The sequence below is a fragment of the Stigmatopora nigra genome, chromosome 6 (assembly GCF_051989575.1).
Source record: "Stigmatopora nigra isolate UIUO_SnigA chromosome 6, RoL_Snig_1.1, whole genome shotgun sequence".
Lineage (NCBI taxonomy): Eukaryota > Metazoa > Chordata > Actinopteri > Syngnathiformes > Syngnathidae > Stigmatopora > Stigmatopora nigra.
The window spans coordinates 6843436-6866437 of record NC_135513.1 but is presented as its reverse complement, the minus strand read 5'-3'; the positions used below and the strand labels follow the sequence as shown (position 1 = coordinate 6866437).

General features: G+C 39.5%; 1 protein-coding gene across 4 annotated transcripts; it reads right to left on the bottom strand.

Annotated features, from left to right (window-relative positions):
* On the bottom strand, positions 1 to 23002 carry rhbdl3 (rhomboid, veinlet-like 3 (Drosophila)). 4 transcript variants are annotated; one of them, XM_077718571.1, is made up of 10 exons: positions 22824 to 23002; positions 22215 to 22438; positions 20689 to 20712; positions 8207 to 8365; positions 6293 to 6517; positions 5384 to 5532; positions 3778 to 3890; positions 1193 to 1293; positions 969 to 1029; positions 1 to 688 (listed from the first exon to the last, which is right to left on the bottom strand). In XM_077718571.1, exons 2-10 carry the CDS (start codon positions 22332 to 22334, stop codon positions 417 to 419), a joined length of 1224 nt encoding a protein of 407 aa, XP_077574697.1. In that variant the 5' UTR covers positions 22335 to 22438; positions 22824 to 23002; the 3' UTR covers positions 1 to 416. The 4 variants fall into 4 exon arrangements, with proteins under 4 accessions (XP_077574697.1, XP_077574698.1, XP_077574700.1 ...); XM_077718572.1 differs by lacking the exon at positions 22824 to 23002 and having other exon boundaries at positions 22215 to 22816; XM_077718574.1 differs by lacking the exons at positions 20689 to 20712; positions 22215 to 22438; positions 22824 to 23002 and adding an exon at positions 16535 to 16665.

The following is a 23002-nucleotide window of genomic DNA, read 5'->3' as shown; positions in this document are numbered from 1 at the left end:
TTATTTTTTTAAATAGTATTTGCCAAGGGATTTTCCTCGGCAGGGGTCTATGGCGTGTGACATTCTAGTTGCACTGAACATGGTTATCACAGAATTGCTACCACAAAAAATAGTATGGGTTGTTTCACTGTTTGTATTAAAGAAACATAATATATTTGGAGATGCAGCTTTGACCTGTCACATTTCTTTTATCCTGCTCTTTGAAGTGATGATGATTATTGGCATGGTTGCATGATGTGATGGCAAATGATTCTAAGGCTTCTTCAACAAAAATGCAGCAAGTAGATGAAATGAAGAAAAGGGATGTTTGCATCCAAAAGACACTCACACTTGCTGTGGGATGAAGATGATGATATCACCCATGAATAAAGATCCCACATTTGACCAGCTGCACCCAAAGGAAGGAGGTCCAGTTGTCAGGGTGATGGGGGCAACCGCACGTCGAGCAAACTGTAGGCGAAAATGTTCCAGAAAACAGCACACAGCACAAACAAGGTGTAGATGCAGAAGAAGATCCAAAAGAGAGATTGCTCCTGCAGCCGCTGCTCGTAGTTCTGGAGGACCACCACGCCCAGCGTGAGACCCACCATGACCCCTCCCAGGTGAGCTACGAAGCTGGGGTTGGGGCAAGGAGGAAAGGCTGGCGGGTAGAAGCGGAGCCACACTGCGCGGCCAAATTCTACACTCACTGTGTATGTGTGTGCGGAGAAAGAGAACAGAAAAATATGCCTGCATTATTTGGTATTGGTATTTTAAAATTCATTCCTTCACTAAGTGTTATCCTCAAATCAGCTTAAAGTGCGTGGTCTTTGGGTTGTGGGAGCAAATCGGAGCACCCGGAGAAAACCCGCAAATACCATACAGGAAAGGCCAAGGATTAAGCAGACGTGGTAACCACTCTTTCACTATTTTACGTTTCTGGAGCAGTTTCTGTTCACACTACAGAATGTATAAATGATCAGACTTACTGCACACCAGAGCCATGGCCATCCGGAATAATTTAAATTGACACTTCATGCCGGACCAATTCTACACACAAAGAGAAAGAAAAGTTGGATGTAACATGTCTTTTCACATCACAATATGTCATGTAATGTGGCAGGTGCAGATGGAATTGCCCTTGCTCCAAAAAAAAAAACAAAAAAAAGCTGCGAGTTAAGTGATCATTCCCATCAGGCAGCACATACATTACCATGACTACGTTGGCCAAGTGGGCGGAGACCAAGGCGTAAACTCCGCCAGACGAACCGACCACAGGAGCCGTCATGTCAGTGACCGACACCGCCAGAGACCCTGCAGCAAACATTATCGATATTAACGTCTTTTTAAATACCAAATTGAATTTAGATTCATCCATGAAGGGATAGCAAATTTATTATGGTGACCTCGCCAAAAAAAAATTGTTGACCCAATGAGACCTTGAGCCATCCATCTGGGCAGTTTTCATATTTCATATCCTGAAAACTCAAAAGTTAGGTATCGTATCTCTAGGCAACACCGCACTCAAATAAATACATACATTTTTGTTAAACACAAAATCACAAAAATATTGGTTTAATACAAAATTAAAAAAACACAACATAAAACGCCACATTACTTCTTCTAATCTGATTACCTAAAACAAAGCCTTGCATCTTTTTTTTCCCCTCAAAGACACAAAAGATTTTTCTTAAGTCACTTTGAAAAACATATTACAATTGTGCATGCAAACCAAGTCTGTGATGCACCCTTTTTTATTGCCAGTTTTCACACTCCACACTGCCGACATTCAAGTTCATTGAGTCCCACAGAAGGGTATTAGCGTGTTTTGCATATTGACCACTCAATGACTCATGACCTGGCCTCTGATCTCTACGCTGACCCCCTGCATATGTGCCTGCTGAGCTCCCATCTGCTCATTGTGCTGCCTTAGCTGTTCTTATACACTGGATTTGAACTGTTTCTATAGTATATGAAAAGCCAATACAAAAAAAATGAGTTACCAAAAAATATAGAAAATACCAGAAAGGATCATAGGGGGGGAAAAAGATGAAAAGGATAAAATATTCAATTAATGGAGTTTGATAATTCTCCAAAAAAATCAGAGTGAAAATAAATATGTAAACGCCTATTGCCTGTAGTTAGGCTCTAGCACCCCCAAAACCCTTGTAAGCAAAGGTGCCATGGGGAAAAAATGAATTCATTAATAAAATATAGATTTTTGGGGTAAATGTTAAGGCAATTAACTGAATAACTGATGTGCAATCCTTGCCTGTGGCTCATTTAAACAGTTATTTCACTAATCCAAAATATTTGGTTTCAGATGCATGTTATTTTTGCCCACTTGAGGTCGACATCCTCATGTTCTGCAATATACTCAGTGGTACCTGTGACTGAGAAGCCTTAAAAGATAGGACCTGGCTCACTGTACACGGGTCAATTGACCGGTGTGAGATTGAGTAACATTGTGAATTGTTGTCTGTCTTTATGCGCCCTACAACTGACTGGCGACCAGTCTAGGGTGCAATCGAGCTTTTGCCAGAAGTTGCTGTGATAGGTTCCAGCACCCCATGACTTTGACAAGGGATAAGCAGTGGTGAAAAGGAATGAAAAGTTCAACCATGTCGCTTCATGTTCAGCAGGCCTTAAACTTACGGAATACACAAAATTATGCACATTAAAGTATTAATGGGTGTTGTCACTTGAGTAAGTGGCATCTCACCAGTGCAGTGTATCATGAATCATTTAGGGTATTGGGATTGGCTCCAGATCACCTAATGCGGTCAAACGCCATAAAGTATAATGGTAATAAAATGATTATTGTCCTCATTGATGCCCATGAACAAAGCGGTTCTATTGCATTATAAGGCTGTACATTAAATTCCGCCACCAACAAGTGAGATGAAAGAGCCATGATTGTTGAATAGTTAATGTCATTGGATCATAAAATTAAGATGGCACATTTAGAGTGATGTTTATTTGATCATTTTAATATCCGAGAGGAAATGTGACTTGCAGGCAGTCACAACAAATCAAAACCCTATCAGCCTCTCCACTGGTGGTCAATATCTAATTAAAACAGCTGACTTGTGTGTGTGCCTGATTTATTCTGTATTCCCTCCTCATTTCACTCTAGGCTTAATTCTGCATTGGCCACTTCAGCTGTTATCGACAGGGGGTTTGTCGATGACCCCTACGCTTACACATGAGCAACCACACAGCGGAAGATATTCCCCAACAGAGACCCATTTCATGAATAATAATCCAATTCTGAATGCAGTGCTCACATTGGGCAATTCAGTTTGCTTCCGCTACTTCAACACAGACCACTGTAGCTTGTTGAAAGATAATGAAGCAGGGAGGATGTGGCAACATCTTAATTCTATAGGTGTGCTATCATTAAATACTCATTTATTGGGTGGATTCTGTGTTTAATATGTGTTTGAATTATCTTTGCCATGATGCTGGTTGCACTGTTCCAATGCACATGGGAGAGAGGGGAGGGGACTTTGTGGGATATCACTCAACTCCCTAAAGATCACCCCACAACAGGAAGAGAACCACAAGGCCATCTGTCCAGAAGAAACTCTACCACATGCACGCACGCGCAAAAATGCTTGGAACGCGATAGTTGGCTGAAAATCAAACAGAATGGGGCAACCAATTACAATGGAAAGATGAAACCGTTTATTTTATGCAATTATGTATGAGACCCTTTAAAAAAAATCTCAATGTGTCTGCGATTTAAAAGATGCAGTCATAAATATGATTATTACAACATGAATGTTGGCTACTCACCTGCCAGCACGCCACACGCGTAGACCAGTCCGATCCTGGCTGCTCCATGGACCATCTCAAGGGGGACTCCCACTAGCAGCTGCATGGCCATGTTCAGGCTCAGGTGTTCAATCCTAACACACACATACACACACATGTTCATTATATCATTACATGATTTGTGTTATGAGCACAGGAAAATTGTATTTTAAGTACAGTAATTGTTTTTTTGTTGTTGCACAGAGTAAATGTTTTTCCTTTATGTACCAAAGGCAGAATATTAACCCAGATTTAAATATTTATGATGTGATTCTACATTGCATTTAAATCTTACTGGCAGCCTTAAACTCCACACTTTAAATACTGACATCTGCCAGAGTAGTAATGTGGAGGTTATTCTTATTTATGTTAATGTGGGGGAGACTCAGGCAAGGACGCCAAAATGCTGTGCAACATTTAATATTTTTCAATTATTCATGTCTTGCTGTTGGCTTCTAAGTTCTATCTTCCCAAAGATGTTATTTAGTTGCAGTTATTCTGCCCATGTAGTTATCTGGCCACCCGATGGTGTAGTGGTTCATATGCCTGAATTGTGGGTGCGAATGCTCAACAAATGACTGGCCTAGTCCGCCTTTGGCCCAAAGTCAACTGGGATAGCTTTGAGCACTCCATGACATTGATGTGGAGAAGCGATGTTGAATGAATGACATTTTTGTTTTGTAATGAGTTGTGTCACTTTTGCCATAAATGAACATGAAAATAAATTCTCCAGTAGGCTTGCACTAAAATGTGCATGAAAATAAATTCTCCAGTAAACATATAACTACCATTAATCCATTTTCACACATCCATTCTTAACACGTTTCCTGTGTTCTTCATGGATGCTATGTCCTTCCTTCCAAACATAATTTATCAGCAGAGACACACTCAGCTTTATCCAAAATCCAAAAGCAAAGCTGCCATTATAATCCCGCCTTTCTCCTTCTGGTCCTAACTTGTTTACATTTGCCGTCTATATTAAAAGGACCAGCTCTTGTTTTCTTTCTTGGCAGATAAATGGTAAAGTCGCGTGGGGAAAAAGCGGTAAATATGGCCGACAGTGATCGAAAGCGGCGTGCTGTTCCGACACATCAAAGAGCAGCTGAAACCAACAAACATTACCAGCATACAAGCATGCATAAATCCACCAAGTGTGCCATTAATCTATTTAGTGCATGGCAAACTACTGCCTCTTGCACAATATTTGGAAATTATTTGAATAACCATTTATAGACATTTTTGATGGCCTCGTTTTAAAACATATGCCCAACAAATGAGGCTGGAGACTGTTTAGAATTTGAATACGAGAATTTTAACCTGAAATATTAAGGCTGCAGTAGTACATGTAGGAGTGCACAATGTAAGAAATTGTCTTGCTAAACATTCACAGCTCTAGTTATCTTTACCATGTTACTAATTAGGGGTGTGGCAAAATGCAATATGTTAGTCAATAGTGTTCATCTTCAATATGCAGCTACAATGGCTCCATGTGTTAAGTGCCTTTTGAGGAAATGTCAGTCTTCATACATGGAATTGTTGACATTGAACAAAGTTTTTAATCGTGGCTGTAGTTCACTGTGTAACTTACCCGGTGTGCATGAAAATGTAGGTGAGATATCTCCAGACTTGGGTCCGGAGTTGGGGGTGGTAAGGTAGTGGGCTCTTAAGGAATGATGGGCTGGACACCTGCAGAACCAGGCGATCCAGATGACATCCATAATAAAAGAAAACAACAACCTGGGGTAATAAATAGAGGCAGTGGCAGTCATTTGACAATATATTTCAGCCAAAATATGGCCTGTGCTTAAAAACAAATAAAAGATACATTTCTAAAAATCCTTATACTGTATATCATGACAACTACACAAATATTGGTCATCTTTTAAGTGGGAAATCATGAGATTAAGCAAAGTGTCTTCATCAACTAGCTGGGTTGAACAAAGGAGACAAATCCAAACCAATTCTAGTAGTGTATGTAAGTGGAACATTTTACATTTGGATTTCAAAATCGAGTTAGTGTGCAAAAAAAAAAGAGATTTTGTTCCACTTTGAAGATTCTACTGCGCCTAATTAATTCACTCAAATGCCAGCTAATGACCGATGAGCCTGTCAATGATACCAAGATTCGCAACCTCAATACGAACAGGCACAGTGCTTCAGAGTTAAAAAGCCCAGTGAAACCACCTCATTGTCAGGGTGATGCATCTGTCCAATCTAAGACCCCTACTTTAAATTAATAAGACTGAGGAGAGGCATTGTCAAACTGAGTATAAATACTAGATAGAGCTGTGCAATATGGATATTTCTTCTTTGCATAATACTATGAGCAATCTTATTTTATGATATCAATGTGCTATGATACAGAACAATGCTTTTTAATTATTTAGTGAAATATTGGACTGGTGGCTGCTTCTAGCGTCGGTGTAGTAGTGGTGAAAACAAATACATCTGATAAAGTATTTTAGTCCATTTCCCCATTTCAAGGTCGATTATTTACCTCAAGAATGGTTATGGTCAGGATCAGCCAAGGCGGGGGCCAGTAGTTGTAGCTGTCAAAATACCACTTGCGATCCACTTCGCGAGGCAATGTCTCATAAGCGACATGTCGGACCAGGCGCTGAGAAAGACCAAGACCGACCTCATCCCTGAGACTACAGCCTTTTAGGTGCCTGCCGCCTTGAAGGATTGCCCTCCGGAAGCTATTGGAGCGCTTGTTGCTCATCTGGGAAAAACATTGATTTGAGGTCTTAGCTCTTAAATGGATATGAATGCTTTTAAATGCGGCTTTATTTGTATACAGTGCACTGGATTGAACACCAAACTAATCAGGCATGGACTCTTGGTGGGCAATGTGAGAGGAGACAACAGTCAAATTCAGTGATGTACCCTGTATCATGTTGAGTCATGCATCTTTATGAAATAAGGAAGGCCGGAGGCAGTAGTTATTAACCACACAGTTCTAATACTTTTGGAGGAAACTGTACTTTGATACCCTTTAAAATCCATTCACTGTATGACTGAAGCCTGATCGCCTATCTTACTGAGCACAGGCCACACATAATACAAAATGCCATTATCAACCCCTAGCAACCAACAAAACCCTTAGCAACCAACAAAAAACCCCATACCCTCAACACTTTCTGACTCCAAGGAATTCAACTGGCAACAAAAAATGGTTTAACACATATGTGAGACCTAAAACAACTGATTTATTTTCAAATTGTTGCCTAGTGCTAAAGTACGACCGCCACGAATGCCCAAACGACTCCTTAGCAAATATAATTTGAAAAAAATGTAAAATATAATAAGGCTACACTAATTGTCATGGGTGTGAGGCACATAGTAGAAATCATAAAGTGACCTATCGGAAATCCTAAAGCACAACTCCTCCTGTGGTATGAAAATTATCCAATTGAATAGAATCTAATACTAACAGGGATGAGAAATCAGGAAGTAAAGAAGTACTTTTGGGTACTATTTCAGACTTTTGGCATCTCAGCAGGGACGACTGTTTGCAAAGGCTCAGTAAAAACCAATTATTTCCGCCTTCATGTCAGATGGAGAGAAGTGTGGGAAAATGATTAGGAGTTACTATGGCCCTTTCAGAAGGCGCATCAGGGACAATGCCTGTATGGAGGGATACGTTCCCGCGCACAAGCCTTGGCTTTCTATCATTTCACTTCATTAACCCACGCCATAAAGCTATGCCAAATCTCCCCTTAATGACATGCATATACGAGAGGACTGGGCACAATGTCCTCACATTATGCATGGTTTCAGTAAGGATGTTCATTATTGCCAGTGCACCACAGAGGCTGTCAACTTGCCATATGAAATCACTGTAATTCTTTTTATTGTACATGACACAAAACAAGTTACGCTTTGTCCTGATTACACATTGATGAAAGAGGAGGGTTATACCCGTATTTTCACTGTCATTTATTAACTCTTATTGTCCTCCAGTTGACTGTTTTATTTTCTGGTTGTTTGTTTTCTTCTATTTAAATACGTAGGATTCTTTATGTTAGAATCTTGTTAAAAAAATCTGTAACTTGAAATATGAATATCTAAGATAATGTCAAAGATTTTGTGCATTCCAAAACTAAATGAATACCCCAAGATTCAGTTGTATTGACCTTTTATGTCCAACCATTTGCATTTAATCATTTAGAGCTGAGAAAGTTAAAATATTATTCAGATACAATTTTACCATTTGTTTACGACCCCATACTCCCCCTTACACACACAAATTCACTATAGATAACTTTTACTCAGAGTATATTTTAAATTAAGGTACTTTGACTTTGGGTAGATTTTTTTTAATCTCCTACTACTTTTACTTGAGTAAAATTGTATCAATGTAAATGTACTTTGACCTGAATAGACCACCCTGCGGTTGTCAATTTCTTACCAGATTTACGAAATCTTGGTAGCATATTTTTCCATCCGAGTTTCCATCGGCGAGGGCCAAGAGGACTTCTAGCTTGTGAGGGTCAAGCTCTGAGCCGTGTGTCGCCAAAAGGTCCCTGAAGCGTTCGGTACTGATGAAGCCCGAATTGTCAAGGTCATACTATGAAGACAAATGCACACATACAACAAGTTGGATTAAGTAACCACTTGTGTGCGATTTAAATGCATTCAGGTATGAACATGTGAAAAATGGTGGTCTTAAAAGGCACCACATATAACAAAAAATAAATAAATCATTAAGACCACAAAATAAGTTAAATTTTTAATCATGCATTAAAATGTGTTTCCTCTGCCAAACAATGGACTCTTATGCAAAAAGTCCTCATTAAATATTATGATAAAAGAATAATGAATCAGTGTACTGAAAAGGCTACATGATGTTATAATTTAACCTCAAATAGCTTTGTAATCAACTTTCTTAAGCATGTTGGTGGTCAACTGGCTTGTAATAAAGAGAGCAGCCTTTGTTATTACATGAAAAACACATTTTAGCCTTTTATTCTAACTATATTTGAGGATATGAGGCAAACGTGCTAGTAAATCATTGGTTTAATCACAGATTACTTCCCAATAGGACAATTTTCATCACTCCCAGCACAAAACAGTAACTCAGAATCAGTCGTTCAAGAACAATAAATAAAGCAAGAAGAGAAAGAGTCAGCAGGGCAACAGGCAGCAACTCCATGTCGCTTGGCAAGCAGCCATTTTCTACTCCCCGTGGACCGACTGAAATAATGAACTTCAATGCAACAGCTGACACACTGCCTATATTGCTTTGTGAGTGGCGTATACACACAAATACTCATTGATTTTGGAGCTGATCAATGTTAACATCTATGTCTTTTGAGTGCTACTGTCTGTTTTGCCACTTTTAAATGACTGGCACTTGTACCAGACATGAGAGTAACCGTCAAAACATTGAGCATCTGCTGCAAATGAGGCTGGACGTACATATTCTCACCCTGATATACGTATATTTTTTTCAAATTATGATTACATTCGCATGCAAACTACACTGGCAGAGAAAAGAGTAGCAGGTATTGCTTACAAGTACATTCATATGCGGACATAATCACCCCATCCCACCCAACCACACACACACACTTTCTTGATGTAAAAGTAGAAGTTAAGCTTCATGCCACAAAAGAGAACCAACCTTCTGTTGCATTAAATCAGCCAATTTCTGCTGCAGGCATTTTCCCATGATGAAATATAAAAATCTCTACAGGAAGTAATGCCACCACCAAGACAATGCGCATGTGATTGTTCTATTGTTTACCAGACTGTACGGGGTCATTTTCAACCAGACTCAAAGGATTACAGTTCAATCCAAGACCCTCAAACAATACACCTCCCCCATTAGCACATTCATTTCCATTAAAACCCCCCAACACTCCCCACCGAGATCTGCCATTTGTTTGCATGTTTTTTTTTCCACAGTGAAAGTGGAACATTGGTATGTTTGTTTGGTTCACATAACTCTTTTTGTCTAAATCATTGAATATATCCTAAAATGCCTCACAAATATACAATTCACATTAAAATATTAGAAAATATCACTATATATTATAATAATAAACAATGATAATTATCAATTGATGATAACTAACTGCATAATATAAATGATAATGATGAATGGGCTTGAGTTCAGTATCGACACACGGTCACCACAGAATCAAATTCACAAGATCCACAAATATTCTGCAACTGCTAAAAAAATATAAGAATAATAAAATCACAAGGACAACCCCTTGATCTAAATTCTAACTGAACTAAAGATTGATAATGCTTCTGATCTTTAACGCTGTAATCTAGCTGTGGGAACTCTATGTGAAAGTGCTTATTATTGCTCTCGCATGACAGTCAAAGTCACCATCTTTCGCAGCCGGCAAAACAATTAAATTTGGCTCTTATCTATTCTCCTGTGTCACTCCTCAGTGCAAACACCCATACATTATTTACGACTTGCAACTCAAAGTTCCTTATAAGCAGTTCACTTTTATCCGTATTGACATTCACAGTGAGAGTTAAAAGCAAGACTAACAGAAAATTAAGATAATTACACATCATGGCTCTTTCTCAATGAAAATTAATGCTGGCCTAGTGCTAACCACATACATAAATTGCTGACAAATTAGTTTATAGCAGTATATTAGCTTGGGTTTGCACAACCAGAATTCTTTTCAAATAAGCTTTAAGTTCAGAGCATTATAATGTTTTGTGAAACAGAATGATAACTATCTGTAATTTACAATTGAAGACTTGGAAAACATTACTTCAGATTAAAACAAGCATATTTAAATATGCACGGACTTAATATGCAAAACATCCATAACCCTAATAATAATTTATGTTATGCAGTGAGGCGAAGCAGAGAGCATTGGGAGTCTTTCAGGGGTTTGCATAGTGAAAACAATTCTGGGTATTGTGCATTTTCATTGTCAAAAATATGAATATTAAGGGCTTGCCTAAAGCTAGATGAAATGCCTGGCTTTGTAATAAATTTATAATACAGAAAGGTAAGAAAAAATAATTGAAAAAAAATAAGATAGAAATTATAATAAAGCCTCCATGTCACACTTAACCTTATTTTCACCAGGATCATTTGCTGCAAACTCTACCAGTCAAAATGGATTGAACATAACTCGCTTTCAATGGCAGACAAAATGTTAATTGTTCTGGCTCTTTCTTTAGTTCTAATAATAAAACAGAGCCCTTGAGCACAAACATTTTGCCCACCCCATCTCTATCCTAACACACCTTAGAGGGTGCTAAAACCAGTAGTCTTATTATTACAGCATTTGTTCCATTGCTGACAACACACGCACCAAAGACAAAAAAATGCAAGCTCTGAATGCTTTGATCAGATTGGACAGGACACGTACTGGAAATGACTTCCATCTTGCTTGCTTGACATGACAAGTGCAACGGATATAGCATAGAGTTAAGCAACGGTCTGCAGCATCGCTTATGATTCGAAATCCCACATGTTCCAGTACTAACATCACCCTCGGGGTTGATGCAGAATGGCAGGCATGACTGTGGCTAATCACCGTGGCAACTGGTGTGACGAAACAGTGTGTGCACTACTAATGTACAGTGTGGGCAAAAAGATTTGCATGTTTTGAATTGAAGTTTCCAATATATAAATATATATATCTAAATAGAAAATGCGGGTATAAACCTCAATTTTTTTCTGTGCAATCAAGCAGTACAAGAGGTCAGCAAGGGGAAAGAAAACAGGTCTGAAGTAGAAAGAGTTGTGTAAAGAAAGTAGAGGTAATGAAGGAAAATGCACAGTAGAAGACGGCTAATCATGTACTAATTGGACCCAGAGAAAAAGCGAGCAGGTACAAGGGACACACATTGCCCTTCTCATGTTAAACACTCATTTCAGACCATCCACATAACACTGGGGGGGTTCTATGTGATACTAGTTGAGGTGCTATTTCTGTCTCTCACACGCATACACAAAGACACACAGCCTTTTGTCACCTCATCTGTCACAGCTGAGAGGGTATAATATCAGCGCCGTTGCCTGTCGTTGGGCCAGGGACAACGTGTGGGTCTGAGGGCTTATCGTCAGCCCCACGAGCAGACTTGGCCTCATTTAGCAGACTAGTTCGAGTTGAATGGAGCCGACAGTTCGTTGGCGGGCGGGGGTCTGATTGGGAGGGGCGGAAGTGTCAATCATTCTGAAGAGCAGTTGACATTGGCTCAAATGAACACGAGCAAGTAGGTGAGACCGCAATGATGTTAGAATTCAGGGGTGGTGATGGATCAGGGCATGTTTTCAGTGCCCGTAGGGCCAAATTCATGTATCATTGTATTGTTACTTAATACGGTGTCTAAGTAAATAGACAGATCATTTTTTAACTTTATTACACTGTGTGAGAATACTCAAACATAAACCCACCTTATGCATAAATATGTGAATGACTGGTGGTGTGTGGCTATTGGACTAAAAGGTGTTTAGGTTATGCAAAAGCCAATGGACAGACTGCTAATGGATGTCTACAGATTTCTACTGAATTTTAGATGTGTGCAATACATGCAAAATTAGAGAACCTTCCTGTGTATGAACGGCCTGATTGTTATTTACGGAATGAAAGTGAGAGTGAGCAAACAGATGTTTTCATAATGTGAATGTGAATGGCTCGGAAGATGGTTGTGATGTGTGCATATGAATAGGCTGGCAGATGTTGACATTGTGGATATGTGTACAGATAGGTTCATCAACCTATCATGTACACACCAATTTCAAAAGAGTCACTGACATATCCAGTATTTTCTATGTTTGGACTACGTGATTGGACAGATAGGTTATCTTAATTCAAGAGTGCAAACAAAATACCTTTTTTTAAAGACTAATTTTCAATGGTTGAATTTGATGTTCCCTCCATTTGAATAAGCTCACATAGTAACATTTTCAGGGTCTCTGTGGAATTTTCCGTACACTTTAAGCTGAATAGACCACCTGCTATAATTCTGAATCTTGTACAAGACACTTGTTACTTTGTTTAATATTGATAATAAAATGACCACCAACGCAGTGTGGGTTTGACTTAAAAGCTCCTGGCTCAAACTGGCACCAACTTGCAAGCCAGTGGCTTGCTTCATTGTTCTCCAACACAAAGGATTCAGAGTAATCCTTACAAAAGAAGTATTGTTTAGGCAAGAAGGTCAAGATGCAGGAATGCTCGACGATATGAAATTGTTATTCTGTTTCAGTCCTCCGAAGATGGGAAGCCACGACAAGAGAGATGGGACAAGCAGGCATAGCTTCACATCATTAATTACAATGGCATCATCTATCTCACTGCCGAGAACACTCAAGAAAAGGTCAAACCTTTGGAGTCACACAAAAAGCCGCTCGCCATTCACATCACGGTCAATCCCCTTTAGCCGGCCTGGCCAGTGCTATGACCATGCATAGGTCACATGACTAATATGTCGACCAGACTTCTAATAGCTCTGAAAATGTCATAATCATGCCAGTAAATGTCAGTATTTAAACACCAAGAGGATGTAAAAGTAAAGACCCAGACACAGGGATAGAAAAGTAAACAAATGAGGAATGAAGCAGGCTTTAAAAGGTGGATATGGCAAGCTCAGTTACATTGCTGACATTTTTTGGATTATTTCTATTCATTCTATATCATGTTCTAAAATATGCTATTAATTCCCTATAATATGTTACAGAACAAAGATGTGTCATGCAAATTAGTAAAGCAAATGTTTATACTAAGCATATAATGTTTTCATAGACATACAAAACACCTTAATATTATGGTTAGGTATTTACATTTACTTTGGAGGCAGGCAATGTATACTGGGGATTTGAGGGATTCTATACAAAGTCATTTAAGGGAGATCTTTGTAATCAAAACGGAAGAACTCTAATGAAATGAACACTGTATAAAAAATTAAGCGTACTTTCTTATGCCTCTTGACAAAATTACTCTGATAATATCATCTTCCCAAATTGTGGTATTTATGCATTGTGCTAATCCTCAAACTTAATGATCAAGAGTGTTATTGGTTTTGCCTCGAAGCACTGACTAAGATTTGTTTCCCAAGTTATTCAGGGTTAACTTGGTTGAATTTGAAAATCATTCTGTATACATGGATGCAGAACATTATGAAATTAATCTTTTATTCTAAGTTAACATTTTTACAAGTTGTGCTTGAATAGACAGACTGACAATTTCTACTTCACCGTGTTTGCTACTTAAACCTAAAAAGCATCGCAATTAGAGTCATACTCAGACAAGTGTTTTTTTTCATGTGACAGATTATAATTGACAGAGTCTCTCTGAGGATTTACATCAACCAGTCACCTCTCTCCTTTGACAGCTCACGCCTGCATGCACATACAGTACATTCGTACATACTATACGGTGCACATGCAGCCACCCACACAGCCTTCTGAGGCTATTACACACATGCACCATTTCTTCATGAAATGGTGGGTAACCAAGCAACCGCCTTGCCTCTAACCAGCATATGTGCACCTTTGCACTTGACACATTCGTTACTTAAAAATGTGTGGCTGGAGTTTCAGACAGGGAGTCATTATATTAAATCCCTACCATCGTATGCATACATTAACAATCAAGTGAGTTTCACAAGTGTCTGAAAAGTCCTGATTGAAGGTAATGTCATTCACACCACAGTCTGTTCATTTTCCTGGCATTTATAGTGCTTCATGCTCTTGTGACGGAATCATTAAGTGCTCATTATAAATGCTTTTTGGAGAACTAACTATAATCTCTGTGATAGAATCGGCTACATAATATCTTGAAAAAGGGCTACATCAATGGTTGAGCATTCATTTAAGTCACCATAGTGATGGAAAAATATTTATAAAATACAACTGATAAAAACACTTTGGAAATCATAGCTATTTTTTTTAACTTATTATAAAAAACTTTTGGCTTTTGAATAAAAGACATCAGAAGCAATAAGCAATTCATAAAACCTTGAATATAGTTAGGCCTGTCGCGATAGCAAATATTAATGGCCGATATATTGTCTAAAAAATGATTGACAAAATGTATAACATTTTTTTAAGTGAATAACTTTGGTACAGTATATTTATTTTTTTCGTCACGTTCCAAGTCAAAATTGGAGTTACAAGTGTGCTTCAGATATGCTGCCACTCAAACATGCAAAAGCCATAAATCAGTCACAAACAAATGAAAATGAAAACACTCACAAAGAGCCTTGAGAAGATGCTCACATTGAGCTAACCGTGTGATGCACAGCTACTCGGGCAGACTTCGTGTCAGTGACGTCACTCAATAGGCCATAGGAATGCGGTTAAAACGGCTGGGAGGGTGTCGGAGGCGTGAGAGTGAGGAATGGAGCCCCTTGGGGTGTCTCAAGTAGTGAAAAAGGGGTCGCAGCCAAGCTAGGATGAGCGCCTCTCAGCAGGCACTTTGGCATATGTTCTCATACTATAAAACACTTAACCTCTTTCTGCTGCTTGGTTAAGCATTCACGTCGAAGAGGAGACTTGTATGCCAACGTGACATAAACACGACTAGGCGTACAAATATCCATCAGAGGATAGACAAGGTTTTGCAATAAAACTCACAAGGATGCATAAACAAAGCGCTGCTGAAGTGACCGTGTCATTCAGGAAAAGGGCACGCTCAGGTCAGCACAAAGAGAGATGCACATGGCCAACTCCTTCCCAAAACCTCACATTTACAAGCGAGGTGAGAACCCCTCATTACTGTCGGACCAAACCTTCCATCAAACACTTTAGCTGGCGTTATAAAAGAAGGGGAACAAAAAGCAGCTAGAAACATTTGTTTAACGAGCCATTCTCTGGCTGTATTCCTCTCTCATTCATTTGCCTCTTTCTCCTCCAGGTCTGCCCTGAGGTCAAACACACTCCCCCCTACACACACACACACACACACACACACACACACACACACACCTGCCCTTTCCTCACTTCACAGTCAAAACCCAGCACCAATGACGGCAGCAGCTCTATTCAGCCCTTCAGATTTATGGTCTCCAATAGCTGGCAAATAGACGTGCAAATGCCTGGTCCTCCATTTGCTTGCAGGGAAAAGAAAAATGGCAGGAAGGAATCCAAATGGGGAGGTAGCACTGTTGAGTTGTTGAGATCATTTTCAAGTTGCCTGGAGGCTTGGCCTGCCTGCCATTCCCAAAGAAAAAGTCTTGGAGGGTTGAATAGACGTGGATGTTTGGATTGGCCAACGGGCACTTACTGATCCTGTGTGCTGCAAATGGCACAACCCTTCTTAGGTACCCGTTGAAAAGACAACCCACATCCCATAATCCTTGGAGGTCAACAGTCCGCATGCTTACCTAATGTACTTTTTGAAAGCTATCCTTTCAAATGATGGCATGTTTGTGAAACAAAAGACCCATAAAGATTTGATAAGGCATTAAGTCCTGCAGTCTTGCATGGACTATATATCTTTTTTTTTTTTTTTAAGTGGGAACACTCCTTTTTCAATTGAGTCAGTTTGCATTTTCTCAGTGCTTAGAACACAAATAACATTTGAGGTTATGAACTTAGGATGACAGTTTTTATCAGGTAACAACAAAAAAATCAAATACTGTAGCAGGTAAGGATGCAAAACCATACTGTATTTTGCAGTTCCTCGCAGTATAGCTACTTCAGCACTTTAACAATGCTGTCAGATTTTGGCACCGGTGTCGTGTAAGATGATACACGAACGGAAAACAAAAGGTCAGGCCACTATGACTAAGCACTGTCACTAACCTTGGATGTGCTGAGACTGCGGGGACACCATCAACAGCATTTAATTCAAGCTACTGTCTTCTGTGTGCCATCTAATGAGTTGTCTGATTTACTAAATGGGTGTTGTGTGCATCTTGCATGCTCAATGTTCTAATTTCATGACAGGTCCAAAATTCCTCTGCCAAAACAAACAGCACATTACGAAAGATTGGCTTATACACAAAAGGGCCATTATATAAATAGTCACTAGGTCATGAGTTGCTCATGTGAAAGTAGATTGTGTCATTTATATTGGTAATATCTCTTATTTAAAAAGGGATTACATGTGGCCCATAATATGTTTACATAGTTGATTTGCTAGTTTTGGTACACCGCCAGGAAGGCAGTTTACTCAAGGGACGTTTGAAGGACAGATGAGTGCCACAAAGCAATTAGAAAAGCCAACAAATGTTTTAGAGCATATCTGGCATCATAAATCTAAAAATGAAGCATAAATCATTGTGTGTCCTGTTAAGTGTCTCCTCTTGTTTTAGTTGATTGTCAGTGTGCCATTTGTTTCGCTAGACTAAAACTTCCTCCCTCCAAATTTCATACCAAGAAGCAGTCCCTAAAGGGCCACTAAAGATGCAGTTCATGTGTGCACATCAACTGCAGTTTAATAAAATGCTGTGGAAACCATCAACATTGGAATCATTGCAAGATTGCCATCTTCCAAAGTAGTCTGACTGCAATTCTAACTAATTTGATTGATAAAACATGTCACAACTGATCCCCAAAATTGAACTTTTTTTTAACTTAATCCAAAAATTAAAATAACTCATGCCATGTAAAAAATGAAATTAAAAGAAGTCTTGCCTACATGTAATATGTCAGGGTGCAACTGTGACACACACTTTGCCTTCTCCCTGTCTGGAGTCACAAAAGCGAGACAATCGTGTGAATTGTTTGGCATTGTTTTTACAAAAGATGCCATCCTGACACAAACCACTCATTTTAATCATGGCTGGCAACTAGCAAAATATGGAGGTGTGCAGAAATCCCGAGTTCCAAAAAGTGATTTCAGCTAGATGTTAATGGAAACAGAAAGCATCAATTGTTGACACTACTGTACAAAGCGGAACATTTCAATTTCATGCCACTGACGCTGTGAGTCTCAACTGTGAAGGCAATTAGGGCCTACCTGGCACATTGACTTCTCTCATTTCCCGATCAGCAGAAGTTGAGGCTATTTTTATTTGAGCATAAAAGAAAAACTGCTTTCACACTCTGCCAACTGGAACTTGGCTTTTCAGTTATGAAATCTACATACTAGACCCCTGAGGAAATACAACAGCAGGGAAAAATGAGCTTGGATTAAATCTTTCAATTATGTTGTTTGAGATGCCGTCTCTTCTTATTTTTTTTTTTTTTACACAGTACAAATGATTCATAGCATCTCCAAATAATATAACTGGGATTCTCCTGGTGTCCACCATTCCCAGAATGATGGACACCAGGAGAAGCAAGGAGTGCCAGCGCAGTGTGACCTCGCCGTCTGGGCATACATCAATGCCAATTAGGAAGAGAAGCTCATCAGCATGCCACAGATATGGATGAAGAAAAAGACGAGCTTTCTCCTAAGTTTCTTGTATAACAATGTTACAACCAATCAAAAGCTTTACATAGTAGTCATGCAAAATAAATAAACCGGATCACTTGTTGTTGCTCTCGGTAACCGATTACTTTCTACTTGGTCTCTTTTACTATCACAACAAGATTTGAGCTCAGATTTTAAGCGAAAAAAAAGCCATTTCATGGAAAACACAGCCATGTGAAAGTGTTTAATCACTAAGCCTGTGTGGGTGCATGCCTGGGGCATTTCCAACACTGCATGGTGGCTCATAACACAAAGGCAACGGTGTAACACTTAGCTCTCACTTTCACTCTCGAACACACAGACATATTTGTATTTGTTAAACAATAATACTGACTTCAAGGCTCCACAGGCGGTATCCTGCATATCTACATTGACCCAGGGAACAAAAGAAGTGTGGTAATCTGACCAGTTTTGACTGCAATAGCAAGTTGTACCAGAAAATGTCTAGTCTAAGAGTGGCGGAGGTCATTCAAAAAAGATTGGTCCCAGGGGAGATGACAGAGCCATTTTACATGGTGGTGCGATATAAAATGTAATACGGCTTATCAGATAAATCCATGATGCTAGCTATGGTCCAACCACAAATCCTCAGAAATCCCTACAAAAAAAATGTAAGTGACGGCAATATTCACCCTCTGATAAAGACGATCAGTTGTCCAGTGTGGCAAAAAGTATTATTTATCGCTTTGGTTCACAGGGATGGTTTTCTAATTTACTTATAAAAAGAATTCAAGATTCTAGAATCCCAGGATATTTTTGCTTCAAAATTCTTGAACGATAATCAAACAGTAAACCCATTCAAAAACCTGAATAAGCTTAAGAATAGTCCTGTTTTAAAAACCCAATTACTTCCCCAGTGTTAATCCTTTCCTAATGATTACTGACTTTACCACGAATGTTAGCTTTTTGACATACAAACAAAAAAAGGTCTTATGTTGATCTGGTATTTGCTCAAGCAAGTTTGGGACATGGCAGGCACGTTTGTGATTGAACACTTGAGTACCCCCACTGCTTCATTTGAACGAGAAGTCATGTCAAATTTCACTACGCTTTTCATTTCTTGTATCTGGCAACCCTGGCTAAATGAAGACACATAAAGCAGCAACCTGTCTTTCTTAAGAGTTGCTAGCGAGGAGGGTGGTACCAGGGTCATCCTGCCTCCCCTTGACAAATGAAGCAAATCACTAGGAGACAAAAAGGATGCCACCTTGAATAAAAGAGCGACAGCACATTTGTAACTGACACACCGCCAACCGGGCCTCAACCCTGCCGTTTGGAAGCTTTTTCACACTGACATGCACTCCAAAGAACATAAAAGAAGCTTTCAGATTTCATGTGTGTTTATCGACCATCACCCTACACACAAGGGAACAACCCCCCACCTCACTCAAACCCGCTCTTGCATTTCCTATAATCCCATGTGACCGCATGTCTGACACAAGCCTGGCTCGCCCCCTTTAAGTCCCATATGTATGCGCACAGACACTACACACAGATACATTCATGCATACAATCCCCTCTAAGAGAAAGTGTGGGGCCCCAGGGCAGGCAGGTGCTGGGGCAGCCGCCCAGAGTGAGACTGTGTGCGGTAATAAGGCTCCGTCCATCTACCGTCTGTCAGCCCAACCTGCTGCTCACATCAGCTGGTCTGTGTATTCCTTATTGTGATTATTACAAAACAGAACTGAGTGATGTGTATGTGTGCCTTTAATTGCCTGTTCAGGGTCACTGATGATGGCGCAAATGCAAAAATTCACGGCAGTGGCCCAACTAGTCGCAGCAGGACTTTTCTTTGACAAAAGTCCAAGCCCCAGGTTCCACATTTGAGTGAGCTTGCAGGCCTTCGGAAAGATTTAGATTGCGCAGCATGACGTACAATTTTAATCTAAAAATAAATTTGACTAATGAGCCTGAACAAAAAAAGAGAAAAAAAAGAGCTCAACAGAAGCAAGAGGGTCCCATCTTCACAAGAAAAGACTCAAACTCATTAGAAAGTCTAACTACACTGATTAGCAAATAGGAGTTTTGTGGTAAACAGTGAAATATTAAAACCTGGAATCAAGCCAGGTTTATTGGTAAAATACTTCTCAAAACAGATTGTAGTTAAAAATACACTCAGCAAATCTTGAAACGTCAAAATTCATCAATTCATGAGGATCAAAGTGACACACACAAATTGCTATGACTCACACTAAATATCTCTTAACCTGGGCACCTTTTACACTACACTAAATGCAGAAGATGAAATAAGTTTAGGATGAATGCTAGTTACATTACTATATGTCCTGGAGTCGGACCTCATGTAGTAAATTATGGAAATCATTATTGGTGAATACCACTTCTGAAAAAAATGTGTTTTCATTCCAGTAGATTACCCAATAGCTAATGACTATGACTCAACACAAATTTAACCTTGGAAAGCTAAAATGTGTTCTTCCAGCCAGATTGTATTGAGATCACACACACACACACACACACACAAGATGAAAACAAATGAGGGATGCAAACAACCAGTTGAGCAATCTTGCTGTACACTTACCTTGTCAAATAGCCCCTTCCATTTCTAGGAAAAGAAGAGGGAAAAGAAAAAAATTAGATTCAGGATTGGAATACCTGTTTTAGAAAGGATGATAGCATTAAAAATGGTTATCCTAAACATGCTGTGTGCACTAGGCTATTATTACCTAATCATTGCGTTCAGTGAGCTGCAGCCAACGATAATATGAAAGCTTGCGACAAAAACAAGCTGCTCTCATTTCTGCAAGTATTTCCTCCTCCTTTTAAAACTAAATGACATCATTAGTGGGACCTGCAATTGATCTGGAACACAATCAAACGCTTGAGATCTTCCATCTTATCAGGATCAAAACCCATTTGAACTACAACTATGAGAATGGATTCGAAGGAACACCTAGAATTATGGTATGTATATTTTAATTTTCCAGAGAACTACAGTGTGGGAGGAAAAATTGCACCAAGATGTATGGAGTTTGGAAAGTTAATTTGGACTTCATAAACAAAATATTTATAGTCTATACATGTAATTGAGAAACAGAATCTACAAATTATGTCAAATGCTATACGCAGAGTTTGTCATTATTACGAGTGTTAGTCAGCAGAACAATGTTAATGTTTTGGAATGAGGCCACCAGGGCAAATTTAAAGCTCTTTGCATGTAGTAACTCTTTGCATGAAAGTAACTGAACTGAAAAACGCTGGAGGACTTGCACAGTGAATTAACTATCAACTCACATATGCCATAATTCACTGGAGTCCTTCTGTCTAGCTTGCTTGCTTTATGGTTATGAAACTTAGGATATACAGGATGCATCTTGGCCAGAGTTTGAATACCCTTGATCCCACAACTGTGAGGCTGACGCACTAACCACTCAGCTCCCGGGCCACCAGGGAGAATACAATTTTTAACTAATTTTTCACAAAATAGCCCCAAAATTATTATTTACATTACAATCTCAAACACATGATAGCTTCTGTCTTGACTGTCTGAGAAAAAAAGGCCTCAAATAATTAAAATTCTGTAAAATTGTGATGAGTTGTCAGCAAAAATGCAATATGCATTTCGCAGGGGATAAGTGACACTTATGTTCTCTAAATTCATTGGAATTCAGCCTATAAAGATTAATTTTGTGGGTTTAATTCTGCGGCTGAGTACACAGCCGGTGATAAATTATGTAGTTTATTCAAATGATTTCAAGCTGATAACTGTCTGTTCGGTAGCAAATTGTGATTAAATAATGTGATAGGGTCCGTTAAAGATGTTTTTGGCATTATTTCCATTTACTTTTGAAACTTGAAGCATCTATGTTAAAAAAAATCGAATTAAACCATAATGTTCTAAATACCATAAAATAGAAGTTAATGCGCATCTGACCAATTAAAACTAGTTTAGTACTACTGACAAATATAGCGAATTGACATGATTGTGTGCTACCAACTTCCCACTACAAATGGATTGGACATCTATCATCGTCAAGGGCAGCAATGATTAAAAGAAGCGGCTGTCAATTTTTTTTTCGTCCAGATATCAAGTAAACTCATACTCACATCTTCAGTGGCCATCGGGAGGACGTCAGTGCTCTCCAACACTTCTATTTCCTCTCCCTCGGCGTTGGCTGCCACCGCCGGGGAGGAGGTGACCGTCGGCTCCCGGTTGCCTCCCGCCATCCTCTCCGGTCACCCGCAGTATCTCACCGAAGAGTCCGCATGGCTTTCCCGGACTTTTGACTCCTTCTTCGGGGTCAATTTTATCACCTGACCGCCATCGTCGTCTGGGTAATTCAAGTGATGAGGAAAAAAAGATCGTAAAAGACAGAAACAGTCGCATCCGCTTAAAGAAAAGTTGATACAGCGTGGACGAATAGAAAATGATTGATGCCGTGTAAAAAAATGTAGTTAAATTAATAAAACATTCCCGGATATGCAAGGAAGAAGCAAGTGTCCAAGTTTGGGAAGCAGCCAGGATGCTGCGCAACAGCAACTAGGAATCTAAAAAAGGAGGTGGTGAGGGATTGTAATGACATCATCGAATAGTAAGAAAAGCGAATCCGATCGAAGCATTAAGTGAGTTGATAACACCCGATTTTTTAGTTTTTTTTTAAATCCAGGTTGATGCAGAAATGTAGCATGTTCGCTTGTTCAAGTGCGTCACAGTACCTTATACGTCTTTAGCCTTCTTCGGGCGCCTGCTTTCTCCACCTTGTGGAAGTCCCCACTGGCGGTGGTGGTGAGAGAGGCGTCTGCCAATCTGCTACACCGGCGTCCTAATCAGCTCCGTCATCACCGGCCGGTTTGCTACAGAAAGATCCGCACAAAATCGCACAGCCCTCATCTAT